At 47.4% G+C, this 20,369-nt stretch overlaps 1 protein-coding gene across 1 annotated transcript in view; it reads right to left on the bottom strand.

Annotated features, from left to right (window-relative positions):
• larp1 (La ribonucleoprotein 1, translational regulator) overlaps positions 1-20,369 on the bottom strand; it is a 30,945-nt gene extending 10,576 nt beyond the window's left edge. The window contains exons 1-8 of the mRNA XM_072661444.1: positions 19,928-20,369; positions 10,545-10,606; positions 9,356-9,424; positions 5,010-5,157; positions 3,573-3,707; positions 3,115-3,267; positions 743-905; positions 221-365 (exon numbers count right to left, since the gene is read on the bottom strand). Coding sequence (XP_072517545.1) covers positions 221-365; positions 743-905; positions 3,115-3,267; positions 3,573-3,707; positions 5,010-5,157; positions 9,356-9,424; positions 10,545-10,606; positions 19,928-20,282 — 1,230 coding nt within the window. The 5' untranslated portion in view covers positions 20,283-20,369. The remainder of the gene's footprint in view (positions 1-220; positions 366-742; positions 906-3,114; positions 3,268-3,572; positions 3,708-5,009; positions 5,158-9,355; positions 9,425-10,544; positions 10,607-19,927) is intronic.

Raw genomic sequence — 20,369 nt, 5'->3', positions numbered from 1 at the left:
TAGATTTACATGACACTAATCCAGGCATCGCTGGTCACGGACCGGTCACTCTGTACATCTCTCATTTTAATAATAAATCTGAACTCATCACACGGCAGCCAAACCGACTACTTCCGTACAGAGCATGACATTAACGGGCTTGATGGGCTGCAGTCTGAATGGATGAGGTGTGTGTGAGGGTCTTCAGAGCGAGGGAAGCAGTAGGTGTGTATTATCGTACCTCCAGGATGAGGTTGATGTCTGTGGTCAGGGCCTGGACGCGGTGGAAACTGGCGATGAGCGCTACGGGCAGGAAACCCTCCTGATCCATCTTCCTCCGCAGGAAGAAATCCCTCTCCAGGTTGTCCACGCTGAAGTAGTACTCACTGCAGCACAGGGGCAAGAAACCGCTGCTCAGTCCCGGGTCTCAGATCAGCAGCGAGCACGTTACACAATTACTGATTCACAACGAGAAATTACTCAACACGGGTCTGAACCCTTAGACATAGTCTCCTACAGTCAGATAACCTCAGTAAATAATCAGTAGGGGTGCGTTAGAGGGTACAGGAGTGTCTGTAGAGGATGGGGCTTATTTACACTCCGGGGTAACAGGGGTGCACTAACTTTCACACCAGTTAAAATAATAATGCTACTAAAAAACAATACGCCATTACACATGATTTTACAGCCCCGACTGATTTCTAGATACAGTGTCTCCACACACACACACACACACACACACACACGTCAGAGAGCTTCTCACATCTGTCTCTTGATGTACTCCTTCAGCAGGTCCTGATCCACGGAGTACAGGTCACTGCTGCTCACACTGTCGTAGTAATACGTCACCGTGTTGCTGAACTTCTGACCGTAGGCGCCGTCCTTCCCCTCATAGGCCTTATAGCCGTAGTGATAGTCGTAGTGACCTGGAGAGAAGACCAGGAACAGTCAGGAATATTAACTTTACTCCACCACTAGAGGGAGCTGTGAAACACCAAACGCTACAGAGCGGACCTCATCTCTGCTGCAGGACTGCTACTACTACTGCTGCTGCTGCTTTTTATTATTATTAATAAATTATTAAATAAACAATGACAACTTATATTCCATAGTGTTTGGGGGGGGGCACCCTCTGAAATGACTCTGAAGACAGCCCAATACCACTTCAACACCCTTATCTGATCTTAATACTGAATCCTTGCATATTGATTGATACAGATCTGATTCACCACACACACACACACACACACACACACACACACACACACACACACACACACACAGAATCAAGTATTATGTATGTAACTTGAACATGAAATCATATAAAACCACAGGGGGAAAAACTGAACATAGAAAACTAGATATCAACTACGCAATCCTGTATTTTAGGGCCGGGATACGCAGTATCAGAGCAGCGTGTCTGAAAGGACTGAGCTGAAGAGTGGAGATGTTTGTGAGAGCAGAGCTGGACCCCCCCCCCCCGTTACTCAGAAATGAAGAGGCCCTGCTTTCCTGGACAAACACGTCTGAGTAAAGTCAGGAGCCCAGCTGCCAAAACCAACAGGCTTCACTAAACACAGCTAAACCCTGCCCCTCTCAGCGCCGCCGCGGTCAGATCACTTTGTTTTTAGCCCGACCTCAAAGACTACGACTGAAACCACTGCGGAGCAGAATAGCAGAGCAGGAACCAGCGCGCAGTCTGAGCAGACGTGGCAAAACCACACAGCTAACCAGTTCAGCCCCCCTCCAGATCAGTCCTGCAGCCCAGAGCTCCACAGAGCCCCGCCTGCACCGCCCCACACTGCAGCTCCTCACCCTCACAACATCAGGTTCACGGGCCCTGAAACAGAACCTTGTGGAACTCCACCAAATATTGAACTTCAGTGTCCTCATCTGGATTCATCTGGATCACCTGACTCGAACCGAAAGCCGGAGTTACTGTAAAAGGTGTAAAACTACCGAGCCTCTGGGGGAGTACAGGTCTCACACCCACAGGTCAGCAGTTGGGGTTAGGTGCCTTGCTCAAGGGCACTTCAGCCGTGGCCTGAGGGAGGAGCCCACTTCTCGAACCATTAGGCCACGACTTCCCAAGACTTGTCCCCACCAACCAGATCCACACAGTGAGGACAGCCCTCTCTCTGTTCCACTGATCCTACTAATAACCGACCTGTGACCCAGAGCCTAATCAGTCACGCCCCGGCGGCAGGAGAGGACGGGTTCCTTCTGCAGAATTCCTCCCAGACAGTTAATAAGAGTAAAGTCATGGACCTGGATCCAAAGCCATGTTCCAAAGCTCCAGTGTGAGCTTCAAGCAGAACGAGCGACGAGAGCCCATTCACTAGAACGAGCAGGTATGACGACTTCGTTTAAAAACGATTATATTTTAATTACAACTCCAGTGTCTGAACACTGTTATTTATTAAATGCTTATTGCTCTTTAAGGGTGTAGCTGCATCAGAGGCACAACATGCCTTTAATGATAACTATGTTCGGTCAGTGAACTGGGCCACAAATCACCACCATCATAACGGACCTATATTCAATAATAAAATTCTAAAAGTGAAAAATAAAACAGCACACAATAAAAGCTCACTTTTAGCCACACAGCTCGACTGATTTGGGAAATCTCCCAACTGAACTCAACATAGACAACTTCTGAGACGCAGACATCAAAGGGTTTTATAAACAGCCACGCCTTTAAAATATCAACCAATTACATTACATTAGAGTATTAGAGTCAGTATCTCAGCTCTGAGGAACTGAAGAGGTTAATATTCACTGTGCCGAAAGACGGTCCAGCGCCGAAGGTTTTACTGAGCTTATTAGCTACCTAAGCTTACCTTAGCCTACAATGCTAACTCCATAAGCTAGCAGACGGGTTCCTTCTGATACCACACCAACACAACCATTTACCCACATTTTACCCAAAAACGCTCTGCAAGCATCATATTCCTATTGGCTGTATGTACGCTCACATAATAAAAATACCTTCATATTTAGTGCATCAATAAAAACATTAATTTAATTAAAGATTAAAGTATTTAGCTGCACCAGAGATTGCCAATCCACGCCATGTTACACACACACACACACACACGGGTTAAATCGACATGTTTTTATACACAAAAAACTTACCTCTGCTCCCTCCTCTTCCTCGGCCTCGTCCTCTTCCTCTCCCACGGCCACGCCCCCTGAAGCCCCCTCTGAACGGAGCTCCCTCGCTTTTCACACTGGACACTTCGTCGTGATCGTCTCTAAAATCTCGCTCATACTTCCCACTGTGCCAGTCTACACACACACACACACCTCATTAACACCAGCAACACTACCCATCAGAGCACAGTGGTGGGATTGGGTGGGGCTGAAGAGAGTACAGGGCAGTTATGGGTGGGGCTTATGCCTGTAGGGGCAGTCTTTCATCACAGTAAAGCTGGCATGGGTGGGGCTTATGTATCTGGGTACAACCTAAGAATGTAAAGTGGGCAAATAGGGGTGGGGCTTAAGCTACAGGCCCACCCACTGGGTGGTGCTGTTTGGGGTTTATGAGAAGCTCTGAAATCGAACCCAGAACTAAAGCCAGAGAGCTCTCTCACCTCTGAGGTCGTTGCGGTTGTTGTGGGGCATTCTGGAAGTTTCTCCTTGGCGAGCGTTGTTCCTGGAAGCCGAGCGCTCCCGGGGGCCCTCAGACTTCACGTCGATCACCAGAGGAACCCACTTGTGTTTGTTCCCTGTAAAAATGCACCAGACAGCCCAGTCAGAGAGCGTCCCACCACCACCAACACCTCCACCCAGAGAACACTGAACACTGCACTGTAACGGGTCACTAATGCAGGGGTGAGGACGCCCGCTGTAGACTGTGCAGCCTTATACACTGCATGTCCAAATGTTTGAGGACACTAGGGCTGCACCAGATTTTACCAGAAGTCAATAACCCAACATGCCAGGTTATTAATAATGTCCTCAGAGTCTCAGAGACTGGAGAAACATCAGATAGGACACCCCTTCTAACGACTGTTCAGATACTTCATGAGAACGGAGCTCCATCCAGTACTTTTGGGATGAGTTGGGGATGATGGTGATCATCGGACATCCTGACCTCAGTAACACTCTTGTTTCTAAATGCAATCAAATCCTCACAGCAATGCTCCAACTCTCAATTTTATTTAAACCCCTTTAGATCAGAGGAAACAATGAATCAGCAGGTGTCCCAATACTTTTGTCCATATAGCGTATATATGAATGAAGTATTCCACAGTCAGATCATGTGTGTACCACACGGAGGGTAAAGGTTAAGGATTAGGAAGGTCCCCTCCCCCCCCTGCATGCTATTGCTATTACTTCATTTGACCTGCAGGGGGCATCAGTGCTCTGCCAGGCAGTCCAGACTAAAGGGAGGTGAAGTCCTGTTAGAATGACGTGGCCCTGCACCTCAACACCACGTGGGGAAGAGAGGTACAGGCACCTGAAGGAGAGAAACACCACCTACACACGTTTTATATGTTCCATATGGACAAAAGTATTGGGACACATGCTCATTTATTGTTTTTTCTAAAATATTTTGTTGGAGTAACTCTACTGTCTACTGTCCAGGGAAGAAGACTTTCTACTAGATTTGAGGAGCATTGCTGTGAGGATTTGATTGCATTCAGCAACAAGAGTGCTAGTGAGATCAGAATGTTGGATGATTATCAGCACCCCACCTCATCATCCCCAACTCATCCCAATCACCACCACCATCATTCCAGAGAACACAGTTCTTCCACTGCTCCACAGCTCAATGCTGGGGGGCTTTATACCCCTCTAGCCCACGCCTGGCATTAGGCAGCATGGAGCCAATAGGGTCATGGCTATCTGCTCCAGAGGGTCCTATTCTATTGGCAGTACTTCTCTGCAGGGACTAGACAAGCTGTGGCAATGGGAGCAGCTTAAAGTAGCTGACTGCGTTCATTAGAAGGTGTGTCCACAAACATTTGGCCATCAGGCCCGGTTGGCGCTATGAGCTCTGCAGTTTAAACCATCAAAGGTCTCACCTTTCTTTCTTTGTCCGTTCTTCTGAGAGTCCTCGTCTCCGTTCTTCTCCTCTCCAGAGTCGTCAGATTTGGCCTTCTGGTTCTCCTTGCTCTCCTCGTTCTCTCGCTTTTCCTTCGACTCTTTCTTCACCATCATCTTCTTGGGAGCCTGAGAACATTAGAACAGACTCAGCAGATGAACACCATCAGCTTCTGACATCAGCAGCATGTCTAACCCGAGAGTCGCGCTCCCCGAACGAGGCGATGGCCCCGCGGTCAGGCTGCGGGAGATGATGGAGGTTTAGGGAGGGGCGAAGGCGAGGCTGATTTTAAAGCCTCTGTTCCACCTTAAACAGACTGATGCCCATTTTACTCCCCTCCCTCAATCTTCAGCCCCACCCTAATGCACCTGTTATTCTGGTGCCCCATCCCCACACACACACACACACACACACACACACACACACACACACACACACACACACTTCTACTAATTCATTCTAAATAATTCTATATACTTTACTTTCATTTGTATTTAAAGAATGACTCAGCTTCCAGTATTACACCACGTTTCCTAGAATCATCTTTCCCTTTGAAGTGATACTGCAGCGAGATTCAAACCCCCCCCCCCCCACTGTCTGAGATCAGGATCAGCAGATCCATCCAATCAGCTGCTCATTACTACAGCGTTTGTGCAGATTCCAGAACAGCGAGGACTCTGAATATTCAAATTTCAGAACCGACACAACGTTAAAAAAAAATCATTAATAAGTGAGGATATTCGATTATATGCAAATCAGCTTATCTAACATTACAGGCATCACAGCAGTTAGAGCTCTGAGCTATGGATGACAGGGTTGTGGGTTCGATACCCAGACTCGGCAAGCTGCCACCATTGGGCCCTTGAGCAAGGCCCTGCACCCTCTCTGCTCCCCGGCCACCGCAGCAACAGCTGCCCTCTGCTCCGGGCATGTGTGCTTACTGCCCTGTGTGTGTGCGCGCATGTGTTTGTGTGTCACTACACCTTCTATTACTCAAATATCAGGACATGTCTGAAGTCTTTACTGCACTTCAAAGACCAAGACCCTGGTGCTATTTTACTGTAGCTGGTATCATAATCAGAGTTAATAATTTACAATAATTTAACAATTTTCTTTTCTTTTTCACACAATAAAATAATCTCCCCGGTTTTCTGTTTGATTAATTTGATTAATATTTGAATAATTCCATGAAAAAGCTCTGGCTAACACCCTCTCCTACTCCGACTGCTCTTATCTGATCCTCACTGTAGAATAGGAGCAGAGGCGCAGCGCCGGGCTCTGTCCCGGTCCTCCTGCTGCAGGTTCTGCAGTGCGCTGCTCCTGCTGGGACTCAGCAGAGTTTATTCCTGGCGTCTCTGTGACCTATATGTGAGCAGGTACAGGGAAACAGACCTCATCACACTTCTAAAAAAGGGCCTTACTCCGGTCACCCGGCCGGACAAACCCCCGCCAAGATATCTGCATCAGAAATAGCCTCTCCACTACACCGGCACGCCCGGATCAGGACCACCCTCTGCACCCCGGCCCATATCTGAGTAATTAACTGTACGCTTTACTGTTTCTCAAATAATAGATCAGTCTGTCTGTTGTGGGCGGGGCCACTGCAGAAATTAAGACCACTGACCGGTGTTCGGGGGTCAGGGTGTGACGGCGCGATACCTCACCACTGCCTTCTACTGAAGATCATTAAAACACAGCTCGCCATTTTCATTACAGTGCTGACAGTCCGTCCACGCAGCAGCGGTCAGACTGTTCCAGCGGCAGATATTCTCAGAGATCAGACCCCCCCCCACTCAGAACCATCTGCAATCCTCCAGAGTAGACCACACGATGACCCCTGCCTTCCACTGCTCCCTCACTTTCACTTTCCTGCACAAGAGCTTCAGCTACAAAGGCTCCTTCAGGAGGCTAAAACCGATCCCCATTTGCTGTTATCCATCCCAAATATCTGATCACGTCACCAGATCACTCTCTCTCACACACCTGAAATTTTATAATTAGCAAAGAAAATGATGAATAAGAAAAAATGAAAAAGCAAAGAAAACATTGAGGATAACTCCGCCCCCAGTGCCTCACCCGCAGCAATACCTTTCCCTTGAATCTTACAGAAATATGCTCAAATGAACGGACCAATAGAAATGCTCCACTAAAGATTAAGAAGGTTTTTCTGGAGATAGCAGGTTTTGGTGTTAGAGTGTCCGAGGGCTTATTATTAACCACCAAAACTACAGTCGAACACGTGGAGTCCGATCAGATTACTGATCAGAACATCCAGCCTCTTTAAACGAATAGATCATTTTCATATCCGCTCGACACACACACACACACACACACACACACACACACACACACACACACACACACACACACACACACACACACACAGATAGATAACCTTACTCGTGGTGAGCAGCCGAGTGCCAGCAGGCCAGCCTGGCTGAGGGAGATACTGCAGGGTTCTGCTATCAGAGCCGGACTGAACGCTCTGCGTACAGTGAGGAGAACCGCCAAATCTGACTCCTAGACCCACCACCCTCACCGACCGACCGACCACCCAACCACACAGACACCACCCACCAATTACATCAATTAATCAATTACCTTCATTTAGATCAAATTATTGCAGTTATAATTATACTGTGGTTTTAAACTTATTTAAAGTTTATTTTATTAATATTGGGAGCCTCACTTTTTCATCTTACTTTGTTGATTGTCTTTAAAATTAAACTTTTGATCTTCAAACATGTTCCATTTTCACCTTCATCTCCTTATTCTAATGTCCTCAGCTTATTTTATTAATATGATGTTATTAGTACATTTCATACTCATCTGTCTCTTAAATCTTAACTTGGTCACAACGATTTACTCCTAATCTTCTAATCTTCAGTTTCTTTCCAGGGTTATTTAAATAAAATCATTAATTTCTGATTTTCTCCCCGTCACTGTTTAATAAAGAGCCCTGCTTCTCTGGAAATGAGGGTCAGACTCTAATGTACATTCAGTTCAACAGACTGGAGCCCAAATTTCACCTTTTCTGATTTAGGCCCCCAACCTGCCCCGCCTCCCAAACACGCCCCGCCTCCCAAACGCGCCAGGAGAACTATAATATAAATATAATATAAATATTTTAACACCTCAATAAACACCTCAATAATCCACCAAAACTCAAGGTCAGGGTCTCTGTGCAGCACAGGGAGGTGGTCTCTGTGAACCAGTGGGTATCAATCACTACACCTGCTCACAGAGAACAGCAGCCACCTTCCAGCACTGTGCAAAAGTGAGAGCACCCATCAGCGTCTAATCAATTAATCAGACAGATCAGATATTCCAGAAGAGGAACGTCAGTAAACTAAACCCTGAAAAAAGGGTATAAACTGATCAATTAGGACCCCCCAACAACCACCCTGTAAGACCTCGTAGACCACCAACTCCACCCACCGATAGACAAACAGCACTTCAGCTTCAGAGAGGAGAGAAAAATAAATCCAGCTCTGAAGATCAGCTTCGGAGGTGTGGAAAGATCTCCTGCAGATTTCTGCAGAACCACTGAGAACGAGCCTCCAGAGGAGAACAGAGAGAGAATGAGGAGGAGCTTCTTTCCACAAGCCATCCGTGCCCTGAACGGGGACAGGGACTAGGACACTAAATTAAAGTATCTACATACACAAACTGGACCCTCACTCACTACAATACACAACCATGGCTCACGGAAAACACACTACGGACAACAATGGAAATATTTCTTTTTAACTCACACATACACTCACATACAGATAAATATGTACATATGTATACATACATACATATATATATACACACACACACAGACACGCACTATTCCATCTGTGTATATATATTTGTATTTTTATTTTTTATTTTGCTTATATTTCTATATTTCTATATTTTCATATTTTTATATTTTATTTTTTAACTTAAACATAACATTCTATTTTTATATTTTTTTTACTTTTGCACTTTACTTCATGAAGTTAAGGTTTAGTTAAGTTTAAATGTTGATTTTTATTGTATAGCTTGATGTGAGCAGACTGTCATAAAAGCATTTCACTGCAAGTTATACTGTGTATGACTATGTGTGACAAATAAAATTTGATTTGATTTGATTTTTGATTTGATTTGAACGGAGGCTGTAATGAAGGTGGAGGCAGAGCTCTGAACAGGCTGAGGATTGGGGGTCGTTTTCTGCCCTCTCAGTTTTCGGCTTGGCAGTAGAGCAGCAGGATTACACTGTTTCAGTCCTACAGCTGTCAGACACCATCATCAGGGCCCCGCCCCAGTCTCCCCGCCCCAGTCTCCCCTCAAACTCACCTGAACTTCCTTCGTAGCGATTTCTCCAGGGGTTGGCCAGTTGTTGGCATCTCCGAAATCACCGACCTGCTGGAGATGGAGAGTTCTTTACAGCACTACACCAGACCTGGTTACACTGGTTCCAGAACAACGCACTTTCAGTCATCTTCTGTTCCCATAGCAACACCGTCCACCAGTTATCACAGCAGTGGGACAGATACTTCCCCAGACTCCCCCTGAAGAACCGGTACCCGTTTCAGAACTGTAACAGTGTGTGAGATTGAGCAGAAGTCCCAGAAGTCCAGAACTTATCTAAAGCTCCTCTAGGGGGCGTAATAGAGGATCGTTTAGAAACAGGTCGACTTCAGCTCACAGTGAGAGCTAGCCAGGCTAATGTACAGCTTCCAAACATGGTGGAGGTAGTTTCTCACACTGCTACTGTAGCTAAGACCCTCAGAGTAAAGCAGATATTCTGAAGTGTTTGGGGGGTGGGGGGGGGGGGGGGGGGGTGGATTCGTATGGATTTAACCGACCGTTTACTGACTAGCAGCGCCCCCTTCAGTCTGGTCTACGGGTTCCATGGGACAGGCAGGTTCACTGGGGGATATGATTGATCTCTGACTCCAAATTCAGTCGCCCAGCTAAGACATGTCCAGTTTCTGCCATGAGCTTCTGTAGTTTACAACAGGAGATGCTAGGCTAATGTTGCTAACAAAGACTGGACTTTGACTGACGCTTTTGGGGGCATGTCTACAGAAATGAGAAAACTGGTGACAGTCTCTCAGAGCTCCTCCAGATCTTCATCAGCTGGTAGATGGATGAGGTTTAGAAGACGGTGGGACTGACTTTAGTCTATAAACCCAAACAGAACCAGAACCACAGAGCTGAGGAACGCTGGAGGAACCGGACCCACCTTCACCTCAGCACAGTGTGTGTATCACTCCGCCCACTGCGCTCCGGTCTGCAGTTCCGGTTCTGGATTCAGTGTGTTAATAAGGTCTATTGGTTCGGGGTTTCGTTAAAAAGGGTTCTGAAGCTTCTTGAAGTAAATAAACTAGGTTTTGGGGACACGTGTTTGTTAGCAGTGTTAGCCTAGCATCTCCTGCTGTAAACTAAAGAAGCTCACATCACATTCAGAACATGACTCTGCCGGATCACTCCACTGACCCGGGTGCTGAAGAGCTTTCCAAGAAAACATGCAGGAACACACCTTTCCACCTCTCCTGGCTCGGGGGTTTCCGGCTCTCACCACTTTGGCCGGTCCGGTTTGATCTGATGAAGGAGAGAGAAGAATCAGATTAAATTAGACTGCAGTGTGGAGCATAAGAGGAAGTACCTGAAAAAAAACAATCAATCAATCAATCAATAATTCAAATCAAAGCCAGAGCACAGTCCTCTCATCTCTATGCAGGAAAAGCAAAGACTGCTGTATTACAGTTCAATGAAAACCCCAGACAGCTGTATACACCCCAGCCTCTAGTCCTGCAGTCGGCCTTTCCTCCACACATCAGTGAAAGAACAGGAGGTTCTGAAGAGCTCACTGAACTCCAGCGTGGTTCTGGATGTAATAGGAGACACCGCTGCACCAACAACAACAAGTCAGCTGGTGAAATCTCCTCCCTCCTAGATCTTCCTCCATCAGCTGTGAGTGGTGTTATTATTGAACAGTGGAAGAGTTTAGGAGGAACAGCTCACAGAGAGCAGCTCAGTGTCCACCGAGTGTCTGTCAGACCACGTAAAGGTACAGATAGTAGTAAGTAATGACTATGGGTTTAGAATGGGATGCTGTATAAAAGCTCCTGTACATGTCCCAATACTTTTGTCCCTATATGTGGGAAATGTCAAAAAAGATTATTCAAGAAATGTTCGCTTTACACAACGGCAATATTGTCAGCAGTGCTCGCTTGTTCTCCAAGCACTGACAAGATCCACAACTCACAAAAGCATACAGCAGAGTCCCTATATGATCACTAATAATGAACATATTAAAATAAACAATATAAATATTAATATAACCTCTAGATGTTTACTTTTACAGCAGTGATCATGTCTGCTGTGTGCAGCCACTTCAGGCTGGAAGCTGGTGAGTAGAGGGGCTAGGCTATGTGGGAGTGTTAAAGCTCCTTACATGTGATCCCACAGCACACAAAGCCAGAGAGCACCCCCCGCCCCCACCATCCCCATCCCAGCTCAGCCCGGCCCGGCCCGCGTCCACACTCTACTGACCTTAGAACACAAACGCTTTGTGCTCCACAAACAGTTACAGTTCCTTAGCAGCTTACAATTCCCAGATTCCCAGCGTTCCCAGGGCCAGAACCAGCCTCCTCAGCTTAAACAGTAGCCTATGGCGCGCAGCGGGTCGGGTCGGGCCTTTTCTCAGAACATGGGCACTAGCTTTAGAAGGTGGCATCCTGTAAGCCTACAGGAACACAAGCCTTTCTTCAAGGTGAGGTTCTGAATGACACCCTCACCGCCACACCACTCACCGGATGTCTCACCAGCTCTCACCCAAACCGAGACGGGGCCCATGTTTAAAGGGCCGAGTGTAACCGGGTCACCTGCACAGGTCCGGTTATTTTTAACCGCTTCTATCCTCAGATTCAGCAAACTCAGCTCTCCTCTCTGAACACAAACATCACGGGTTAAAAATAGCAGCCCAGCAAAAACACCACTTTTCCTAAACAAGACAAATAAAACAGTGTCCAAAAGTTTGTGGACACCCCTTCTAATGAGTGCACTCAGCTACTCTAAGCTGCAGCCACTGCTGACACAGATGTGCAAATGCACAATAGAATAGGACTCTCTGGAGCAGATCAACATCATGACCCTATTGGCTCCATGCTGCCTAATAATGCCAGGCGTGGGCTAGAGGGGTATAAAGCCCCCCAGCATTGAGGAGCTGTGGAGCAGTGAAAGAACTGTGTTCTCTGGAATGATGGTGGTGGAGCTCCATCCAGTACTTTTGGGATGAGGTGGGGCGGTGATCATCAACATCCTGACCTCACTAACGCTCTTCTTGCTGAATGCAATCAAATCCTCAGAGCAATGCTGCTCCAGAATCTAGTAGAAAGTCTTCTTCTCTGGACAGTAGAGAAGCAGGATCAGCTCTTAATATTCTTGATTTCAGAAGAAACAGTGTCCCAATACTTCTGGCCGCATATTGTACAAAGCAATCGGTCATTTAGATAGTCAGTGTTTTTAACCCAGCACGGTCAGCATGTTGGCACTGAACACAGCCCAGCACTGCACACTGCAGCCAGTTACAGAAACACAGTGGCCAGGGTTCCGTTATCTAGAACCTACCTGGATAATGCACTACATTACAGCCTAAAGGAGTTCTTAAAGAGTTCTTCAGGAGAAATCAATGGTTCCATACAGCAGCTATAACCACTCAAAGAACCACTGCATGCTTATGGGTTCCACGCCTGATTAAAGGTTCCATCAGTGGAAGACCTTCAGCAGGTGATTCTTTAGTAACAGCAGTGGAACCTGCTTGTAAGGTTTACTAGTGTAATACGCTACAGAGTGTGAGCATGTGCTCATTACGTAGAACCCCAACTCCACGAAGACACAGGTCACATGTCCAGAGGTTGGAGCGGGGGGATAGGGGTGGTGGGTGGGGGTTCACACTGCTATAATGTTGAGACGTGTCTCTGAGCTCCTCCTCCTGAACTGGTTTGAGGGGCTGGACTAGGATCAGGTGTAAATGGGTGCGTTCACACCTGCAGGTTTAAGTGGTTCGGTCTGATCCAGATATAATCCTGATACTCCACTAAGAACCGCCTTCCTTTAACATGTAGAGTAGGAGTGAGAGTACCGAAAGGAGGTTCTCTGATCCGGGTTACACCGGGTCAGTTCTTGTGTACTGAGCGATTATCCATCAGACATTATACAGCTATTCAGTCCAGTCCAGATATTACACCCGTCCTGGATTAAAAGTTTCCCCATGAAAATCTCTCAGCCCAGCCTGACTGGATCGAACCAGCACTTACAGAACCGCAGAGAGGGTCGAGATCACCACCCGCCACTCTACTGACCTCCTAAGCCAATAATCTCTTTATATTTGTTATAAACAAACATATTTAGACATTTTTAGGCCTCCTGTATTTCCCATAAAAACTTGTTGTCCTGAGAGAACAGCTGATTGAACACAACCACTGCTGACACCAGACAAATACACTAAAAAGTGTACGGCGGTGCTTTTGGGCTTAATGCTATCAAATTCTCCTCACAGCAAAGTTCCAATATCTCAGTAGAGTAGAGGCTGTTCCTGCAGTAGAGAGGAGAACCCTGGGAGAACACTGCTGTAATTCTGCAAATAACTGATAAATTTGGTACCTTTTAAAAAGCTTCAGAACCTTCTCTTGCACCGCTCAAAAGAACCATTCGTTTTATTTTTAAGGCTGTAGAGCTCCCCGTCCCATGGCCAGATCAGCAGGTTCTCCTATTCCAGCAGTCCAAGGCATGACTCTGCAAAAACCCTGGAACACCACCAAAGACCCACGAGGACGGAACCATGACTCAGCACCACGCTGAGGAACCGCTTCAGTACGGCCAGGCAGGAAACCACACGCCACACAGCCCAGACTGAGAGAGACCTTATCCCATACCCGCCCCCCAGCCCCACCCCCACACGCACCCGCTGAGCTCCTCTTATATCAGCTGGGTTTATAAACCACAACTACCTACACCAACCTCTCCACCCCTTACACCCCCATCACACACACCACACTCTGATATTAGATTAGAAAATTAGAGCCCGTTCCTGCATCTTCACCACAGCGTTCAGTGGAAGTTCAGTCCTGTGGACTACACAGAACCTTCTGCCCACAATGAGCAGAGACCTGCAGACAGGGTGCAGAGCCCAGCCTCTCCAGCTGTTACTCACAGGGGTGGATGGACCGTGCTCTGGGACTGTTGGATCAATTAAACACCTGCAAGTTCTGGACGCCAACCTCACCATCTGCCCAAAAACAACCCCACATCTGTGAGGAAGGAGGTCAATGTAAAAACACTGCTCAGCATTTCTGCTCCACTGGCCACAGGGTAGTGCTGTGCTTGGACCCCGACGATCGCCAATTTGGTGCAAAATTGCGTGAATCTCTGTCTTCAGAAAGCTCCTACTGCTACTTCTACCACCACCACCACCACCACCGCCGCTACTACTACTACTAGAATCACTACCACCACTAATCACCTCCGCCCTCGAGTGAGGCACCCAACCCCTCACTGTTCCCAGGGCATTGAGGCAGCTGCCCACCACTCCAACAGTGTGTTCCCACTGCCCTGCTCACTACTGAGAGAGAGAGAGAGAGAGAGAGAGAGAGAGAGAGAGAGAGTGTGTGTTCACTGTCAGAGATGGGCTACATGGGTTAAACACTGCTGTGCAACGGCTGTAGAGTCTAATTACATCACTACTGTTGATACCCGGACCTGAATAATAATAATAATAATAATAATAATAATAATACTGAACACCACAACCACAAAAACCCCAACACCACCACCACCACCAGTATACACAGTGGTGAGGGTGAGCGTATGTGGAGCTGCTTCACACAGACAACCAAATATGGAGGAAACTACTCACAGCAGGTCACATGACCCACAGGGTGACATCACCACTCACACACTCATTCATACACACCAGCTCCGTCCTACTGCTCCAACAGACGAGTCTCAGCCCTAACGCGAGACACACACACACACACACACACACACACACACACGTGTGATCAGCACACGGCAGAGCAGCCCAGCCCAAACACCACCACTGACTGATAAAGAGAAAAGGGCTGGGCCACACACACACACACACACACACACACACACACACACACACACACACACACACACACACCCTGCTCACCACCTCCACCATCTCCCCTACGGTTCACAGTCTCTGAAGCAGGGCCCCAGCAGCTGTGTTCTCTCGTTCTAAGGAACCCTGCTATTAGAACCATCACAGAAGGTCCCTGAAGGTGGAGTACTCTCATTCCAACAGACATTAGGGTGATCGCAACAGGGTTCTAACAAACCATCAGCAGCAGAACCCACCACACAGCAATGCTGCACCAGCCCGGAGGGGCAGTCAAGGTAATTCTCAAATTTATGTAAATTAACCCTGAGCACCTATTTGGTTCACACCCAAACATTCAAACAGAACGTACTGAAGGTTCTCACTGTTCTGCAGAACCCGCCAAAGTACAAAGGTACCGTCTCTTCTGAAGTCAAGGGTATTAAAGAGTTTCTCCTGCTCCGCCTCTACTGACCAGAGAAGAAGACTTACTACTAGAACCTGGTGCAAAAGATGTCAGATGATCACCCCCACCCGCCTCCACCCCCTCATCCCAAAAGTACTGGATGGAGCTCCTCCGCCATCACTCCAGAGAACACCGCTCTTCCACTGCTCAATGCTGAGGGGCTTTATACCCCTCTACTAGCCCACGCCTGGTATTAAGGTCATGTTCATCAGCTCCAGATTGAGCCATATTGGGCCCCTGAGCAAGGCCCAAAGCCTCTCTGCTCCCTGGGTGCTGCTCCCAGCATCACTGTGTGTGTGTGTGTGTGTGTGTGTGTGTTCACTGCAGAAATGGGCGCAGGGCCTAAAATCCATCTGTCTCCAACACAAATAGTAAGAAGCACCGATGCGGAGTACGGTTGTCTTGTCCTGTCAGACGCTGAACTTAGACTGTCAATCATTTCTGTAAACACACCCCCAAAAACATTCAACAGCCAGCTACAGAGCCCTGCTCAGCAGTAAGACTGCCCGGGTGCACCGAATCTCAGGGTTCACACTGTGCTGAGGTGAAGGTGGGCCCGGTTCCTCCAGCGTTCCTCAGCTCTGTGGTTCTGGTTCTGTTTGGGTTTATAGACTAAAGTCAGTCCCACCGTCTCCTAAACCTCATCCATCTACCAGCTGATGAAGATCTGGAGGAGCTCTGAGAGATTTAGGGGCCGAATCTACAGAGATGAGTGAATTTAAGAATCTCACATCAGATACCAAACATGTCTCTGCAGATCGACCGAATCTGGGTTCAGTAATCAATCATGGCACTGTGATCTTACTCTGACCTGCTCCTTTAAAAGAGAGCGTTCCTCAGCGCGTTCTGCTTTCTCTCAGATACAGATCCTGTGCTGTGTCCACCACTGCTGGTCAAACAAAGGATCAATACATACATTTATCCTCCTGTGACATCACACCTCATTATAATATACATGTAACCCCTCAGACACCGGGAAAGTTCTTCACCTAATGGTGATGAAGACGCTGCCTGATGCCTGAGACACTGTTCTACCAGAGTTCTGAGAAGAGTTCGGCTCTAGAACCTGCTTTTAGAACCAGATCATTAAAATGGTGGAGGGATACATGCTGCAGGGTGTAGTGCAGCTACAGAAAGTAGTCCCTAAAGAAAACTGGATTAGTTCAGATTCTCTATTCACTATTTTACCTTCATCATCATCATCATCATCATTCCATATAGAACTCAGAAGACTGGTTTTTGTAGCTGCACTGGTGGGTTTGGATAGGAGATAAATTATGGGCTGTATCTGTGTTGTAGTCATGGCGACCGGCGCCTGGTTCCTGTTTCAGCACCACTGTACAGAGATCAGAGTGGGTCAGTTTCTCTACAGTGAAGCTCAGTCTCACGCCGGACCCCCGACTCTGACTGAGCTCAGCTCACAGACTGAGCCCTGAGGTTATTAGATGGCACCTAGATACTGACATTCCCTAATCCGTGGAGGAGCTACACTGCACAGCACTGCAGAGACAGAAACAACAGCAAACTGGGGATAAAATCTAAAGCTAGGAGGAGAAATTTCCCTTTAAGGCTACTGTACAGGCCCTGTGCGGGCCCGGCCGCTCCACCATGCGGGATGGGAGGAACCTTTAGAGGCCAAAAGGCCTTATTTACCTCCTCTATAGCAGTCTACCTCCATCTCACTCACACACACACACACACACACACACACACACACACACACACACACACACACACACACACACACAGCCTGCCAGGCTACTCAGCCCCATCTGCAGCTGCACTCTCCAGGCTGTGCAGTCACATGGGCTCAAAACCACGTTGTCTTCCTACAGGAGGATTATGGGATAGTGTAGCAGGAGACGCAATGGCTCCACACGCCCTTGCAGCAGAAAGGGTGTTAAATAGCTCAGATTGGACTGAACCGCAGTGGAATATGACATTAGTGGGGGTTACACGGACGGGGTTACATGGACGGGGTTACATGGACGGGGTTACGGGGTTATATAACCCGCTGTGAGCGGAGCCGACTGGGCTGCTAGGAGCTAACCGCTAACTCTGGAGCTAACTCTGCAGCCTGGCTGTGAGGTTTAACAGGTCATAAACACACATCTCCACCCCAGCACACACACCCAGCACACTGCCGAGCACTTCGCCCTTAGATCCAGCGGTTCGGCAGGAAAGTGCGAGCTCTGAGGGACAGGCTGTGCAATAAGAGCCCGACACGGAGCAAACACGTGGATTTCACACGCGATCCTCCACCACCACAAACCCAGCTCTCACTGAAGCCCTGACCTACAGCCCTGATCTACAGCCCTGACCTACAGCCCCGGCCTGCAGCACCGCGGGGAAACGCACACACGGCGACATATCAGCCGAAAAGCACATTAAATCACATTAAAGCACATTAATACACGCGGTTCGGGGCTTGGCCGGCTCGGTAGGCCCAGGATGCTATTGTTAACACTGGCCCAAACAGCTGCTCCATCAGAGCTAAAGCAAAGCAAAGACCCATTACTCACATTATATATCATTATTCATTAAATTAAGCAGCTTTAAACCACAGAAGTAACCCGCCTGCAGCAGAATAAGGTGACTGCTGCTCGTTTATCGCAGGAGCACACGGGCTAAGCTAACGCTAACAGCCCCGCTGATCTGCTCCACTGTCAGCAGCATGCTAGCGCACACTGGCCATGATATTAGCCACCAAGCTAACGCCAATAGTTATAATCAGCTATAATCAGCCGGTAATATCACTTCAGCCAGCATGCTGAAGACAACACCTTATAATTTAATCTTACAAGATTAAAAAAGAAATAACTGGATACTGTTAAACAAAAAACAGCTTCAATTCAGGATGAGCTAGTTCGCTAAATCCAGAGCGGTGACAGAGTTAGCCACCAAGCTAACGCCAATAGCGCAATGCTGTTAGCTTAGCTAAAGAAATAATTTATTATATTAGCCAATATATTAAAAAACGAAAATATAAGTGTATTTTTGCAATGTAGGAAAAGTGCTTAAGCAATATCTGGCGAATATATTAAGATTTAAGTACACTTTAAACATTTGAAATATATAAAATTGCTCAATGAACGTAGCTAGCGATTTGTATTTAATACATAATACATTAGTTTTAGAGTTATCGGCTTATATATATATTACTTAAATAAAATATAGATCCAAATATGAATCTTTATCGTTTTACAGGTATAATTGTTAGCTAATATTTAGCTAACAAGCTTCTGTTTAATATTTCTTCATATATTTCAAATAAATGTATTTAAGGTTTGTTTATATGTAAGATAGAAATATATTAGTATGTGAGAAAGTGTATTTTGGAGTTAAATACGTTAGAAATGTATTTAAAAACGCATAATAAGATATATTATATATTATTTTTCAGCTACAGCCAGAGGTTCAGACTGTTAGCCTGCAAGCTAGCGAAAGCCTCCAGTGCTGCACTGTTAGCCCGCGGGCTAAAGCCCATGCTTCCAGCTCCTAACCCACTCCTCTCGCCCAAGTGATCAGCTGTAATCCCATCATACATTATCGATCAGTGATCAGAACGATCGATAGTTTTAAAATCCGACCAGAAATCAGCAAAACAGGACAATTACACCGGCTCTAATGCGAACAGCGCAGCCCCGTGTTAGCCTTCCCTGCTAACAGCCACATGTCATTACCAGCCTGGTCTGTAGGAAGCGATTAATCAGGCTGTTTAGAGGCGCAGGTCGGGGGTTTTTACACCGTTTTAGACACTTTACACCTGGATTCAACTTAATTCAGAGAGAAAGGGCAGAATTGTTCATGTTAGAGGCGTAAACGGCTAAAATGCTGGGATCCTAGAAACACATGGGTGTTGGAGGTGGCAAATCCAGGTCCGGACAGTGCGAATCCACCCCGGGTTTGTTTATAACGGTATTAGCTAGATAAAACAGAACAAGCGAGAAAAGACGAGATTTATCCATTTTAGAAGCATAAACTGAAATATAATTATAATTATTATTATTATAATAATAATAAATCTCCGAACCGCATGGGTGTTAGCTAGAGGCGGTGAGTCCAGGTCCGCGAAGTGAGAATCCGCCCCAGGATTTTGTTTCAACTGCCTGGACGGCTCTGCTGCAGCTAAGCTGCAGCAGAGCCGTCCAGGCAGTTGAAACAAAATCCTGGGGCGGACTTTCGCTCTCCGGACCTGGACTCACCGCCATTGCTGTCGGCTGGGTTTAGCTGGGTTCTCCAGCAGCCAGCAGGTTCACGCGTTTATCCTCGGAACCTTAACCGGACCCGATTCGAGTAAATAAGAGGTAAATGAATCAGAATCACGAACCGTTGTGTGCTTGTCCGTTCACACTGACCACGGTCACCGCGTTCATCTTCTTAGTCCAGGGGTTCACCTTGGGCGGAGGGGCTTCAGTAAACTCCTTTTTGCTGCTCCTCTTCTCACCGTCCTCCACACTCTGGCCACCCTTCCCGGACACCAGCACCATCCTCAGATCGTGATCCATGCTCTCCCTCTCCTGCAGGTTGCTCTCCTCCTTCGCCTGCTTGAGGCTCTGCTCGAGGCCGGCTCTCCCGCACGCTCCCTCGGCTTGCTGGAGCTCCTTCTGCGGGCCTTCGGGCTCCTCTTCCCCCTTCTTCAGCAGAGGGTTGCTCGGCAGGAGGGTCTCCACCTGAGCGGCCATGTCTTCGTCTTCTTCGTCTCCTCTGCTCTGCTCTCCTTTCCTTTCCCCCTCGCAGCCCAAACAACGTGTTCCCGAGCTCTCCGACCC

The sequence above is a fragment of the Salminus brasiliensis genome, chromosome 18 (genome assembly GCF_030463535.1).
Source record: "Salminus brasiliensis chromosome 18, fSalBra1.hap2, whole genome shotgun sequence".
Classification (NCBI taxonomy): Eukaryota; Metazoa; Chordata; class Actinopteri; order Characiformes; family Bryconidae; genus Salminus; species Salminus brasiliensis.
This window is presented reverse-complemented; position numbering and strand designations above follow the sequence as displayed.